The sequence below is a fragment of the Ascidia mentula genome, chromosome 8, assembly GCF_947561715.1.
Source record: "Ascidia mentula chromosome 8, kaAscMent1.1, whole genome shotgun sequence".
In the NCBI taxonomy this organism is placed as follows: Eukaryota; Metazoa; Chordata; class Ascidiacea; order Phlebobranchia; family Ascidiidae; genus Ascidia; species Ascidia mentula.
Window position 1 is genome coordinate 14,656,573 of NC_138573.1, and position 16,002 is coordinate 14,672,574.

Sequence of the window (16,002 nt, forward strand, 5' to 3'; positions counted from 1 at the left end):
TGCTGTAGTCAAACAATTTTGGTGAAAACCATTTTACAATGCTTTGCACCAACAAACTATGAATAAAACCATAGAACATCATTAAAAAATTGAGAAAGGTTTTTAACTACTTATTAATGTTTAGAGAGGACTTTCTATAATTGAAATACTGATATTGTTATACTGATTGGCATAGAATACAACTTAGCCATTTGTCTTGAGACGGTCACAAAACGGAAATTGCACAAAATTTTGGAAGTTAAGTCAAAATCTCGGGTGAAATGCCGCGTTTCCTTCGAAAAACTGTGCTGGTTAAACTTGCAACCTTCTTGGTTTGTGCCGCCATTTTGCTTCAGTTGGTTCTTTGGAGGCAAGCTCAACATGATGCTGTGGAAAGACAGTTGCCTTACACGAGTTTGACCAGACAAATTCCTCGCAATATCTCCAGCACTAAAGTTTCAAAAACTAACGTCACACGCAAAGAATTTCGAGTTGTCCGCTACAAAATGGCACCCGCCGAACTTCAAAGTCTTGGTGAGCGTCACTAAACCTCATGGTTTTTGTGCATATGATAATTTTAATATGGACTGATGTAACCGCCCAAGCAATATTATACTTAAATTTCTAGGCTTTTTAAAAACAGATTTGAAACGTGGTAACAATAGTGAAACATAAGCAATCTCTGACACATAATTTGGGCAGTATTTTATCAGTGTTTTGTTGTTTGCTCAATCAGATAGCAAGCCAATACACCAACTTTCAATAGCTGAACCATACCGAAGCAGAAACGAAGATATAAAACGAAGATGTCGTCGTCTTTCGGTTAATGACAGTGAAGTTGAACTTTCCCAAATGGTTTATGACGACAAGCATCAATTTGTAATGTGCACTGTTCCAAAGGTAACCGATTAAGTGTTATTCTTAAAAACATACCATTCTGCATTGCACATTTTTGCACAATTCTTGAAAATCAAACTTCACAACACATCGACTCTGCCGGCAATTTACTATTTCTGAAGCTATGGCTGATGCTTTATGCAAAACTTGAACGGGATAAAAAACAAATGATTTTAATGTCAAGTGCTGAAACACATTGATCTAAATATACAGGGTGCGTCAACGACATGGAGATTCATCGCTTGGTATTTGCTGGGAAAAGTCAAAACTCAAGAAGAGTTGAAAAAGGTCAATGTCGGTGATGTCATTTTGAACCGGGGTAACATGCCTGTGTTGGGAAGGTGAGGGCAGCGTTTTAAGACAAACACCTTGCAAGCTTTCCTTGTATTTCGTCTATATATATACATGTATGTGTCAAATTTACAATCCATTCCATTCAAAGTTGCCAATTATACGTCGTTTTGCTTAAAATTCTTTACCGGCATTTCATGTTTTGCAGCTTGAGCAGAAGCGAAGCAGTGAGGCGTTTACAGACCTACACCACGTTTGTGGTTATGCGCCATCCCTTGTCGCGCTTAGTATCAGCCTACAATAGCAAGCTATCCCCCGATAACCCAGAAAACGTGTACAAAATGAGGTTTGGGAAACCAATTGCCATTGCACAAGCTTCGGCATACATGCATGGAATCGTCGTGTCCAAAGAAACGTAAAAAAATATATTATTATTACAATTTGAATCATATATGCGCAAAAGAGGCATAATAATCACTGATATCTGGAGACAGTTGTACATGCTATTTTGACCTGTAAGGAAGCCCATAGTGCCACAGTCAACAGCTTTACTGATAAGTTCTTACAGGTCGAAGCAGTGTGCATACCTGTCTGTAGCGCTCAATTTCTATCATGATTAGAAAAAATAAAATCTGTCAACAATTTTCTTTACTTACAGTTCATATGAACATGGCCTCTCCAATAGTTTTTCTACACGACAGTTTGATCATTAACAAGCGCATATATTGATAGTTGGTATAACAATGTATGTTTACCATGAGGGCGGGTCTAGTAGGGTTCATTTGGCGTGATAAGTTTTGAGGATTATTGCACGTAAGAGCTAATCTATTAATGCCGCATAGGCTTTCTGAGGCTCATATAGCAGTGGATTATCTAAAACACTTTGAATGGGCCAAAAAGTTATCCAACAAAAAATCTTGTATACTCAGGAACTTCAGTAGCTTCGATGTGAAAAACGACCCGAAATTTCAAGAACTTACTCAAATTCAACAGACCGAGGTTTTGGAGTACATTGAAACCATCAAAAGTGGTGAAATTCCTTTCAAGCAGTTTGCCAGGTTAGGTTTCCAGAAAAATTTTGTGCTTAATTAAAACTATTAGAAAAATTTTAATTATCAACCAGACATGATAATATCATATTAAAAAAACCTAACATGATCTTTGACATTGAAAAAGTCTTCGGTCAAATCAATGTACATACGCCTTTTTGGATTTAACGGTGATACATATGTGAGCACAGCCTTCTACTGCTGTGTGACTTGTGGCAAAAACAAAGGTTTCATACACGAGCGACACCACAAATCTTTTGTCATTATTTCAGGTACGTGGCCAACTACCGTGGCGACGTCAACACTATGGATGTACATTGGCGCCCCCAAACGTCCATTTGCAACCCTTGTGCTGTCAATTATGATTACGTAATCAAGTTCGAAAACCTGAACGACGACTCGGAAAGAATTTTGGAATATTTGCAGCGTGACGATGAACCACCGGAAAGTCATATTCGAATGAAACCGCGAAAGTCGTTAATTAATAGTGATAAAACGATGGAGTATCTGGAAACTGTGGACACAGACACGAGACTGGGTCTGAACCGATTTTACAAACGGGATTTTGTTGTATACGGTTACGATTAGACAAGAACTTATTGCATGATATTATATCCGTGCTTGAAATGGGAGAAGCTATAGATTCACTTGCACTGTGATAAGCCAAGTAAACCCTCTCTAAAACCTATTCGTTTGAACTTTCTGGTGATACAGTGGGATGGCTTTTCGTTGTTATTATCAGCGTAAAGTTGGAAGGTGGGGGTAATGTTTAGATATGCGAACTGAAAAATCATGGTCAGAATTGCCATAGATTTGATTCCTTATTTTAAAAAATTCTACATTTCCGAGGTAAATACTTGTAATGATTTGACACCACATATCTTGAAAAGCGTGGCGAGTTTCTGGTAAAAAAATCAAGTGCGACTTTGGCGCCACCATGTGTCTTTGTATGTAAATCACTACAACGCCCAGTTGGTTGGAAAAAAATGCCGAAACCAAGCAAAGAAGTAAGTTTGTTTTGTACTGAGATTACTTGCAGGCAGTGTTTGTCGCAAAAATATGACTGTAAATAAGTATCTATGTGTTCGCAAATAAAATTGCAATGTATGGTAATTTTTTTTAAAAAAGTGTGTGTTTTTTGTTAGTGATATTTGATTTGCTTTTTGTGTTCTTGGAATTAACGATAAGGAAAATTTGCTCAAAATTTCTTTTTACTGGCGTGCATTGTTGCATTTGTTACTGGCATGCATTTCATTTGGTAAAATGTGTGCAGTAACTATTAGTTCAGTAAACTTCACATTAATTTGCAAATAAACGCGAGTAAGATTAAATTATGGCTGTGTCAAAAAGAATCAAAACTGTTGTCTGAAGCGTTTCACATGTTGTAATTTGAACCTCTCTGAATGAGCTACTATATTTATGTAAACATTGTAATATGAAACCCAGATTGAAAATTGTCTACCTGCTCACAGTTATGTAGTTTTACAAGCAAGCAGTGTAGAAAAATACTATGTATGTATACATTACTCATATAGAAATATATATATATATATACACTGTATTTATATACAAAAATTGTTGGCTGGTCCATGCAATTAACTTATGAATTTTGTGCATTTATATATTTATATTTATATACAAAAAAAGTGCTTAGTGTTCCAGATTGAAAGTTTGTAATTTGTAATGAGTTTTTGTTTTCAGCCACAGTTGTTTATGTGGACTATTTGACTTACATACTTTCTATATATATTGATTCCTTAGTTAGTATTTTTTCAGGCAGATTTACAATAAAATTTAAAAATCCTCCGCACTCTGCATTCTTTCCTTTCCAGCTTATGCTTTTTTCAGAAAGTTTCAATGATGTGTTTGTTATTAGGCCCGGATAGAAATATTGACTTAATTAACTAACTATGTTTATTGATTCTCCTGTTGCAGTTTTATAATTAGGATCATTGAGCATATCATTGGTTAGCATACCTGTGCTTAAAAGAAAACTAACCTTTATCAGCAATGGTGAAGATGGATGGAGATGCAGTTAATAATGCAGCATCTGGAGATCATTACGATTATTTGGTATGTTCTGTCCCAAACCCTAATGCTTGACAAAACTATATTATATTAATCATGAATTTTTTAAACTGTTTTCAAATGATTTTAGGATGGTTTGTCAGATGAAATGAGAAGCTTAGGCTTGACTGGCCATGTGGGCTTTGATAGCCTTCCTGATCAACTAGTCAACAAAGCTACCAACCAAGGATTCTGTTTCAACATCCTGTGCATTGGAGAAACAGGAATTGGGAAGTCAACCCTGATGAACACTTTGTTCAACACCAACTTTGAAAGTAGGAAGTGGATGTGTTTTTGTCATATGTACATTCATGTAATGTCTGTTGTATTTGGCCTTTAGTCAAAAAAAAGTTTTCCTGTAAACAGAACAAGTTTCTTGACTTAAATACTGCTTTGTTTTACAGATGAGCCCCAGCATCACAATATGCCTGGAGTTAAGCTGAAGGCCAACACATATGGTAATAGAAAAAAACTAGGAAGTAGAATGTAGGAAGTAAAAACATACAATTTTAACATATTACTAAATTTTACATGGCATAAGTTAGCTTATATATACATTCACTAGTAAATTGACATTTTTCAAAAAATTGACATTTTGACTGTTGTACAGAACTGCAGGAAAGCAACGTTCGCCTAAAGCTAACAATTGTTGACTCTGTGGGTTTTGGTGATCAGATAAACAAGGAAGACAGCTTTCAACCCATTGTGGAGTATATCAACCAACAGTTTGAAAACTACCTACAGGTACAGCCCACTAAATTCCATGTTTTTTAAGAAATGGTATGTAGTTGATTTGTTCGTTGTCAAACTGTTGATTTGAAGATAATAAGTTTGGGTGTCTCGCTATAATATGTGCTTAGTTTTATGTGACACTTTTGTCCTTGATTCAAAGAATTCATCCTCTATCTGTGATAGTTTATACATAGTGAAATGCTCTGGTTAATGTTTTAAAACACAAGTTTTTTTTAACTTGCAGGAAGAGTTGAAAATCAGCCGTTCCCTATTCAACTACCACGACACCAGAATCCATGCTTGTCTGTACTTTATTTCACCAACTGGACACGGGTAGGAATGTAGTTTATGACTCAAAAAGTCAATGAAATGCCGCTTATATTGCCCATTTGACATTCATGTACCTGCCCTAGTAGGCCCCAAGGCACTTTAATGCCCTCCAAGAGATGACTGATAACTAGTTGTTGTCCTGCACCCATTCTTGTTCATGTGCAAACAATTGCACCGTACTATGAAATTACACTTACATGTCACTGTCATTATGTTTGTCCTTTTTATCCTATCTGTTTGGAATGGAAGTGCAAAATGCACAAAACTGGGCATGCATTACTTTGCTTTTTATATTTGAACTGAGTTTAGAAATCATACAAACTAATTGATTATGCTTTGCTTACTAATTGTTGCAAGTATTGGAATTTGGTTTACTGGGTCATCATAATCACTGCCTTTGTATGATGAGTTAAATTAATAAATTAGTTTAAAATTGCATTTGGCAAGCATTTTTTACTTGATGAACAATAAATTAAATAATTTTTTTTCCAGCTTGAAATCACTAGATTTGCTTACCATGAAGAATCTTGACAACAAAGTGAACATTATTCCAGTCATCGCAAAGGCTGACATCATTTCAAAGAGTGAACTACACAAGTTTAAAATCAAGGTATGTGTGTACAAGCGTAATCATATTTTATAACATTTATGTCTGTAATGTCCTCATTCTTATTAATGCACTTAGATTATGAATGAGCTTGTGTCAAGCGGGGTGCAGATCTATCAGTTTCCTACTGATGATGAAACTGTGGCGGAAGTCAATGCCTCGATGAATGTAGGTTGACAGTTTGGTGACAAATTAGCCATTTACCACCAAAAGTTTTGCAATAGTAGTGAAAAAACACATAACTTTAAAAATGCTTTCTTGCCAGTATTTGTGAACTGAACAGCTTTTATTTATGTCCCAATAAGTGGTGTTCTGCTCTATCTCTGTTGACAAATGATTGCATTGAACAGAAATAAAAAATAAACTTAGTATCCTATCATAAATATGCAAACATACTCAATATGTGTATGTGCACATATAACATGAGGTTGAGTTAAATTTACAACATTATGCAGAGTCATCTGCCCTTTGCAGTGGTCGGGAGCACAGAAGAAATTAAACTGGGCAACAAAATGGTCAAAGCCAGACAGTATCCTTGGGGTACAGTTCAAGGTAAGTCTTTTGCTGTTTTGTGCCCTGTTTACTTTTCAAAATTATTCAATACACCATTACTTCTCCACCACAGTTGAAAATGAGAATCATTGTGATTTCGTGAAACTTCGTGAGATGTTGGTCCGTGTCAACATGGAAGATTTGCGTGAAAAGACTCACACCAAACATTACGAGCTGTATCGTCGCTCCAAACTTACTGAAATGGGATTTATGGACGATAGCACTGGTGGCAAAAACTTCAGGTTTGTTTTGTGTTTCATGTCACAAACAAAAAAATCTTTAGCTGTGGCTAGCCTTTAGTGCATTTGGCAAGCAAATCTGTTTTCCATTTTTCCAATTATTAGATAGTATAAGTTCTTGTATTGTAAGTTTATTTTGTACCAACTTTTGTCCAAACATATATTGTATTACCAGTTTTTAGTGTTACCATTATTGCAATAAATCAAATTTATAAACTTATTTTAAATGTCTATTGTGGAAAAGCATTTGTCTTTTTATTTAAACTAGAATGTATAAACACTACAAATCAAAAAGTGCACACCTTTGAAGACCTTACGAGGTCATTTTAATAGCTCTCAGTTGCCCAGCATGGCCGTAGCAAATATGTTGTTATGTTACCACATGATATCGCAGTTAAACATTCCCTTACTACGAAAGCAAGTCAACACAAACCCATGCCTTAAAAGTTAATTGATAAATGATGTGTATGACGTATTAGTAATGCCGCAGCCTCGTGCTGAATATGGTGCGATGAATGGGTCATGACTGGGCTTCTGAAAAGGATATGGTAAATCTTGTATTCTTGGTTGCAGCCCTTCCTGTGACCTATACATGGCATTTCTAACATATTTAATCATAATAAGTGATTTGCTTCTGGTCATATATATACCAGTGCATAATGTATTGGTACATGTCATAAGGTGTCAATTACAAATTTCTTTGGTCTTGAACAACTACAAATATGCCATACATACACGATGCATTTTTTTTGTAACAAGTAACTATATATTTTTTGTACTATTTTTTTTTCCTTGTATCAAGAGGTTGTGCAGGTAAACATGAAAATAGTGTTGTTTCAATGTCAACTATATAAACCTTTTTCATTTAGCTTGCAGGAAGTTTATGAACTGAAAAGGAATGAACATTTGAACGAACTGCAAAAGAAGGAAGATGAAATGAGACAGATGTTTGTTCTCCGCGTTAAGGACAAGGAGGGTGAACTGAAGAAATCGGAGAAAGAGGTTTGTAAATTGTATGATTTTGTGTGTGTACTTTTTATGTTTTTTAATAATCATAAAGTTTGAAACTTAACTAACTTGTCCTGAACAGTGGATACATATCAAGTTGTTTGTTGCAAATCTCAAAAAGCACATTTTTTTAGCATCTAATTTCTTTGTCCTTCTTTGTTGTCAATGTCTTAGAAAATATGATCTTTTTTGTGACTAGGCATCCTTATTTTTAGGCATTTGTGGGTTGTTTCAGCCACTAGTCTGTTTATTTCAGCATATAAATATGTTTTTTTCTCAAACAACCTTAAATGTTTGCCTTTTCCATTTTTTGCCAGCATGGTTTGTTTTACATTTTCACATACCCCCCTTAAAAAGGTTGTCAATGTTCAAATTGCCATGAAATGCAGCATCAAAAAATGTAAATTGTCTCCCTTTACAGTGCCCGTTTGTTTGGCTCTAGATTAATGACAAGGTGCATATAGTAGAAAGCGAAACCGCATGTAACTGTGGTATCAATCTTCACAGTTGCACGACAAGTTTGACAAGCTGAAGAAAATGCACTTGGAGGAAAAGAAAAAGCTGGAAGACAAAAAGAAGTCCTTGCAGGATGACATCACAGCATTTGACAAACGAAAACAGGCGGTTAGTACTACCTACAGTCAAACCTTGTTATATCTCACATTTTATCAAGAACTAAATTCACAGACTTCATGATAAATATTAGCTATAGTTCTCATCACCATGTGGCACCTTTCCTTTGAGTAAGTTCTGTTATGTGCAGTAGTTATGACCGCAAAATTACAGTGAATAAGAACAACAATTGTGGGAACTACCAGATCCTAGGCTAAAGCCAATTGTTTGAAATGGAATTTTTTGAAATATTAGAACCAATTGATCACCACATAGTAGTTCCCATTACACAGTAAGTTACAGTTCAGTCCATGTGACAAATGTACAATAAGTTTGTTGCAAAGTCTGCCTTGAATCCAAAGCATGCTGTGAGTAATTGGAACTGATGTGACCTTTTTTGCATTGATCCTAAATCCATCAAGACAATTTATAAAACAACCTGTATTAACAGGCTGATCAGCTCTACCAGCAATCAAAAGACCACATGAGCCAAAGTCAGAACAAGGGTGGCAAGAAAAAGTGAAGTCTCGATAGTTTCATCTGCAGCGCAGCAATCTGTGGTCTTCCGACTTGCCTCACTTATAAACTCTCAGCAAAATGGCCAACTTGTGTTTAGCAGACCTATCATGGCTATGTACATACAATATCAAAACAACAATAACAATACAAGTGATGACCAAACTTGCCTGTGGCATTCTTGTCCAACACAATCATATCTAACCACATACATATATATTACTACCATCATTTCCACAAGTAAACACTTCTCTAGCTCATAGCAATGCCTGGTGCCTGTTTTTAAGTAAGAAATGCCAGTGTTATTAAAGGTAAATTGTTGTCAGCCCGCTTTTAAGAGTAGGAACATTAATCAATGTAGACCTTGCCTTGATAAAAAGACATTTCTCTGGTCTCTTTGTGCCTATAACTTTGCCTAATAACATGTTTTTCTTGCATTTTTTTACACTATATGTACTACTACTATGTATACTTCATGTTTCATGATGGTTATTAATTCCATGGATTGCTTTTAATGTGGTCAACCATGACACCACAGGTGTTGTCTAAAACACCTGACACTCATAATTACCAAAAGAACATCAAACTTTACACGTACAATAGTCTTTCTTTCGTAACAACATTACTGACATTATTGGCCAAATGTTGGAGCTATTTGTATTTTCAAAATACATGGATCTTTGACCAACTTTGGCTGTGACATTGGGACTTTTTTTTAGGAATTGAATATATTTTTATTGCAGTAAACAAAATTGTTTCTAGTTTATTGTAAAAGTATTGCAATTTTTTGTGTTCTACATTCTGGACTAGCTGTAAAGAGTCATGTTAATACTCCGTGAAGTTTCGAAATGTGGTTTCATTCTTCAACTGTTGTTGTGTAGACCTTGCTTAAACGCGCGTTGCAAAATATTGTCGCCACACCACACGCCAGCCATGTATTAAAACAACAACCTCCACATATTAGACAATACTGGATTCAAAAAGCAACACAAACAAAATATACTAAAAACAGAAACTTGTAACGTTTTAATTGTGTTGTTCTGTGGCTGCTTTAAATAAAGTCTCTGGCACTTTCAGATAATTCTGCCACAGTTGCTTGCTTGTTGCATGTATGCCTGTTCACTAACCACGCGCCGCAAGCGAGCTATATAACATCTCGCGCTATGGCGCCCTCCCACTCTCCTTTGTCACTTTTTGGCGTTTGTTTCAATGTCGTTGCCTTTCTTTCGTCAAAATCTGTATTGAATAAACGGAATAACCCTCATCAAATGCAGTGTGGCGCTATTTTACCCTCTTTACTTGGTAGCTCTCTTAGCATTATTCACGTCGGTTTCACCAAGTATGGAAGTGGGCGTGAAATTCTACAACAGGTATTACCAAACTTTTTTAACAACGAGTCATATATAAGTGAGCAGTGACGATCGGGTTTGATAACTGTCTAAAACAAGATAGTTTTTAGCAAAATCGTCTCCTAATTTACAGAGGATTTAAAAATAATAATTCAGTAGGAAAAAAGCACGTGACTAAAATGTATAATGATTCACAAAATAAAACCGAGATTTGTCCGACAGTTTGGTGTAAACACCTTTTTTCATGGGGAATCAAACTATCCTTGCAGTCGTAGTTTGGTAACCGATGTTGTACAACATTGTTTGTTGAACTGTGTTATTGAGGCACGCTGGGAATGATCGTTAAATATAAGTTTGTGACTTTTTCCTCAACGCCACGTGTTCAAAGAAACTCTTGTTTGCCCTACATGTTTGTCTGAGCATATATAATAGTTATGTATACGTATCAGGTTGTGAACGAGTAGACCTTTTCCTTGCAAAAGAATTTTTAAAAAGTTCTATTCCATGAAATAAGTTAACTCGGGAACATAACCAAAGGTTTTATAAATCTTCAAATCAAACAGTAAGTAAACTCGTTCTTGCAAAGGAAATATTCTGCGCCGGGCGACGGACCCACGAAACGAAGATAATAACAAATGGACAATCCATGCCTTGGATTACATCGATCCTGCATATGGCTGTTTGTGTTGCGCTGCTGCCTTCTGACGTCATTTAATTTACCCCGTGTACACACGTTCTATACCTCCACTGACTGATTGATGAAGGATAGGTTAAAATTTGACCACCTTCTTCTTCATAGTCTTCACTGGACAAACAGAAAGTGAATTTGCAAGTTTTCAATAGTTTAGTTGGCAAGCGTGGGCTGCACATGTTAGTGTTTCTCGGACAATGCATATAGGCAGTCTCATAGACAGCAAAATAAAACTTAGCAGCAATAAGACTTGAAAAACATAAATAAGAAACAAATAAGATTGTCAGTAACGCATTGCATATGTTCAAGTTGAACGTCAATTGGTTCAAGGGCAGCTAAATGTGCTAATGTCTTAAATGCATTAGTCAATTATAAGCTATATTCAAAGTCATGCATGCTAACAGTATAGGCTACGTGGGCAAAAAATTGACAATATAGGAAAACTGTTTAGTCAGCTCCTTACAGTGACACTTACAAGACGATAAGTGACTCTGGAAATCATTTCCCATTCTGTTCCAATGGCCCTGTCGATTTCAACCTTTTGTATAATTACACCACTATCACGAAAATTAGTCAGCAGTATATTTGAAGAATTAGGATAATAACGTTCCCGCGATTCTTTTACTTTTATCATATATGATTTTTAATCATTAAAAGTGAGGATAATTTATGGCATTGTACTTGCTGATGCACTGTTTTGACAAGAGACGACAACTTTATTCGCACGAGCTTTAGCGAGCTTTTGCAAGCTTGATCTCGCTTCATCAGGACAGTGCACCAGCAAGTACCATAGGTATATAGACTGACACGGCGCATTGAAGAAAAGAAAAAATAATTTATGACAATGTGTGGAATTAGCAAAATGTTTTCCTCAACATAAACAAGCGCACAACGGAAATATGGAGATTTGTTTACTGTTATTACACGTAAATATGAAGCAATTTCGATCGTTTGTCTTTCAATCCAGAAGCAAACGAATTACGTGCGCGCGGTTTAGATGCGGCATAAATAGATTGTAGTTTTTGGTCGCCTTATGCACTGTATGTCGAACACGGTTTAGCAAATATCACAACGTTTTGATGATGCCGCCCACTGCCTACAATATACTTGATTTATGAAAATTCGCGCCTGGCAACAAGTCTTTCGTCTCGGTTCGCCACCTTAATGAATGAATACCAAGAAAAATACCATTACGTGCGTCACAGTTTTGGACTAGACAACTGTAGCAGTTCAGAGTGCACCGCAATGCAAGAGTTTTTGGACAACGAGACCTTTTTTGCGACAGTTCAGATTTTTAATACTTTGCGTAAGTACGCAACTTTAGGCTATATATAAAAAGTATTAGTTTCAGCAAAGCTTTAAGTATAGGCCTAAATAGTGAGAGATTTGTTCTATTTCAAATCAGGCATTTTGTTTTGATGCTTAACATATTGATGTCTGTCCTAGTAACTTAAATACCATTCGAACAGTAACAACACTGTTATAAAAAAATGCTGATGGTTCCTGATGATGATTGGGACGAGCCAGCAGTGAGCCCGAAGTATCTTCGCAAGCATTCCGTACACGACGCATTGGAAGAGTTACCAGATCTCGCCAAATTTTTGGCAAAAGTTAACACTAAGGATAACGAACATGAAACTACCAAAAGGTGCCTATTGGTTGTTGTAATTTAAGCCAGGACATTGGCTATCTTGTACATATGATCATAATCGTATATTTTTTTTACCTGAATGGCGCAGTGTATCAACGAAACAGGAAATTTAAGAAATGCAAGCTGATGTATTTATTGTGTAGCTGGAACGTATAAGGTATTTGACAATAAAGATTTTAAGTAACTACCACGTAAACTAAATTTGATTCTTAAAGACACAGCCCCGAAATTTTACAGTTTAATCATAATGTTTGCTAACCAAACGTTAGAAAAAATAACATAACAAGTGTGTGCTATGGCATTAAAATAAGCTGGAAGTTGAACAGTAAATGTAACAAAGAATATTTGCAAACTATACTACATATATATATAACGCAATAATGTTCATGCAATTGCATGATTGGCAGGATCGCCCCACTGCGCAGGTACTTACTTGGCGATTACATCTATCGTATAGAGATCATTAGATTTATGGCTAAATCTGGATCAGGAAAAAGTGGCTGATCCAGCTAGACCGCAATGCCTGGGCTGCGAAGCCTGTAAACCTAATGTAATATTTCCTGCCACTTTGTGGCGCTATAGAGTAATAAAATGGGTTACATGGTTTTGTCCCATGTGCTAATTAGGGGACCTGCGCCGTGATTCTCGACTAGGATTTAACCTGGGTGAAAAGCAGGGCGTGTTTAAATTTGTATTTTCTTGCGTTTTAGGCCACTTTGTCGCTTGTGGTTATTAGTAATTTCTGAATTTTCGAGATTTTCCTTTTATTCGTTGATATATTTCCCCCTTGGCAGGATATGGTAACTTCTTACGGGGTTTGCAAACGTGGTTGTATTGTTTACTTTGTAAGTCTCTTCGTGGCAAATAAACTAGATACAAAATACGCTGCAATGGTAACTCATTAAAACTATACATATGAAATCATGTATTATGCTCAAAATCGATAGATTTGATTTTACCGATGTACGTTTATTTGTGCCGGAAGATTAATACCTAATAGTAGAGTGCTTGGAAATATTACGGCGATACTTTAATTTCAACTGTATAACGTATGATACGAGCCAAGGTTATCAAGTATGTACCCCCAACCTATCCAATTATCGAACACCGTTAACTGCACGTACGCATTGACGAGTCACAATATATCCCGCAATTAAACAGATTCTAATTGCTCTTGCAAAGGCAGTTTAATCCGGGGCGAAGGAGGGCTTCTCTCGCAACGACAACACTGGACCACAGCGAGGAACGAGATTCGTCGATTCATCGATCCAACGATCTGTCAGCGTTCTTACTTTCTCCCACTGAAGAAAGGTGATTGTTTTAACCGACTGGCTTGCTGCACGTACCACGTACTGAGCGGTAAAAGGCTCTCTGCCAATTTGATTCCGTGTTGTCGTTTCGCTCCATGGGTTGAATCGCTTACATCAGAGAAAAGATTGTTTTGCAGTTTAAGGACAGGCACAAAAGGTACCATATTTAAGAGGCATTGTCAGACCAAAAAAGAGCTGAAAGTCGTTTGCCGCTTGAAACGATTGTCTATCGTATAACTTGAGCTGTGAGCTTTGTTTTTAGGCAACGTTTCGGTGTAATTAATTTACCATTACTTGAAAAATGTGCCAGCCAGCGGTCGTTAGTGTCAGATACATCTTCAAAATTGTAGAAATAGATGATTATAAGCAAACAGTTTGTGAGATTATCTTGGTTCTGCAGCCTAAACGTATTTACCCATCGGATTTATCTCTGTCCAGTATACGATATCGAGTGCATATGCGTATGTTTGTAACTATAGAATGAAATAGGAGGTGGTACATTTGTACAGCGGTGAAGGTTTATTGGTGTCTTATAGTGCGATGTCGAAAGCTTTTTTCAGGGAAAGTTTGTAAAACTTGCAAAAGAGAAATTCAGCTTTGTTTTCGTTTCGCTTTCCTTTGATCGTCAAGAACAGCTTTGTAAACACCGATAAAAGATAAAGCCATATAGGGAAAGTGAAGACCCAAACGGCAGAGCGATATTTATTAAAAGGTCTGAGGGTGCCTCGGCTATATACGTTGTATGTCACTGTTGCTTTGTGCAAACAAACTTACGTTTACACAACAATATTACGTGCGCAATGGCGCCGCCAAGGATGGTGTGTGCAGACCCGTGGCCGCGGTCAGTCGTGCGGCCGTAAATCGCCACGATTGTGTAACAAACCGGACACCCGGTGACGTCATACGCTTGAGATACCCATGACTTCCGCGTGTATTTTCTCACGAGTTCCTGTTATTAGTTAACGTAGTAGTTAAACGCTGTAATTGAAGATTGTATTTCGCGAACGATTGTCTTAATGCGCCGCAATTGCCATGAAATTGTCGCGATATTAAGTTTATTGGGGGCTTTATTTGCGTCGTGTTTTTTCGCAGTCACTATCGAAAGAAAACGAGGAGTTTTTTGGTCTCTAATCAAATGATAAACAATAGTCTAAAGTAGAGGTTGCCAAACCTTTTTTCAAGAAGGACCATGTGAGCAGTAAAGATTGAGATTGCCGATCAATACAAAATCATATTTACCGAAATGGTCTCCTTGCAAAGCAATAGTTCTCAACTGCAGTGTTACAAAGGCAAGACACAATCAAGATAACAAACACGCTTAAAATGTAGTGATTTACGAAACAATATCGAGATTTATCAAACAGTGCGGTGTAAAGACCATTTCTTTCCGAGGAACCGGCCAGCGGGCCATAGTTTGGTGACCTCTGATTTGAGCATTTGATGTTGGACGAGCGAAGCGCTTTCCCCCAAACGTTGCGCGTGGGCAATAAAATTGTAGCGGCGCCAGTCAAAGCGCAAACAGCGTCGACTGTCTATGTGTCGGCCCACAGTCAGGGCGCCAAAATCGATATGACGTATTATCGCCAGATTGGGGAACGTAAATCGTCGCTTTTTCGCAAATCGCTGTTATTCGTCTTACCCACCTTTCTACTTATTGTTTGAACCCGGTTAATTCCCGTATCGACCCCACACAGGTCCAATTACGTCAACGCAGGACCCCAACAGGTGACTGAACAAGACCCATTTGTTTCTGAGGGCATCAAACACCGCCGTGAAAGAAGGAGCAGCATTTTCGCCATCAATCAAACCGCCTTGACACCTAAGAGAGATTATTCTGGTCCTTTGGCGCTTTTCGTTGTGGGAGGTAAGCTATGGGCTCATTTGAGCGCTAATTACGTCACAATAAAAGGGCTTGCTCACTTTCGGTCAATGTGCTGATTGCTTTTCGTTCCGCGTTTATTTTATTTAAACTGACACCCTGCAAGCTGCTATGCAGGAACTAATTAGGCATTGGTACAGTACAACAACAAAGTCTTTTCCATGAAATAAATCAATACGATTCCGCGAATAAACAGACTTTGCCCATAGAACTGAAAACATTGACATGTTTTATTTAGGCAAA

General features: G+C 37.0%; 2 protein-coding genes across 2 annotated transcripts; both read left to right on the forward strand.

Annotated features, from left to right (window-relative positions):
- Nucleotides 1-260: 260 nt before the first annotated feature.
- LOC145912054 (carbohydrate sulfotransferase 11-like) lies at nucleotides 261-2,804 on the forward strand. Its single transcript, XM_082999476.1, has 6 exons — nucleotides 261-513; nucleotides 716-879; nucleotides 1,090-1,217; nucleotides 1,376-1,582; nucleotides 2,097-2,225; nucleotides 2,489-2,804. The coding sequence occupies exons 1-6, from the start codon at nucleotides 261-263 to the stop codon at nucleotides 2,802-2,804; spliced, it is 1,197 nt and encodes a 398-aa protein (XP_082855602.1).
- A 1,345-nt stretch (nucleotides 2,805-4,149) lies between these two features.
- LOC145911477 (septin-11-like) lies at nucleotides 4,150-10,148 on the forward strand. Its single transcript, XM_082998839.1, has 12 exons — nucleotides 4,150-4,289; nucleotides 4,375-4,558; nucleotides 4,688-4,741; nucleotides 4,894-5,027; nucleotides 5,260-5,348; nucleotides 5,838-5,955; nucleotides 6,031-6,120; nucleotides 6,408-6,504; nucleotides 6,578-6,746; nucleotides 7,613-7,745; nucleotides 8,259-8,375; nucleotides 8,815-10,148. The coding sequence occupies exons 1-12, from the start codon at nucleotides 4,227-4,229 to the stop codon at nucleotides 8,884-8,886; spliced, it is 1,320 nt and encodes a 439-aa protein (XP_082854965.1). The 5' UTR covers nucleotides 4,150-4,226; the 3' UTR covers nucleotides 8,887-10,148.
- The last annotated feature ends 5,854 nt before the right edge of the window (nucleotides 10,149-16,002 follow it).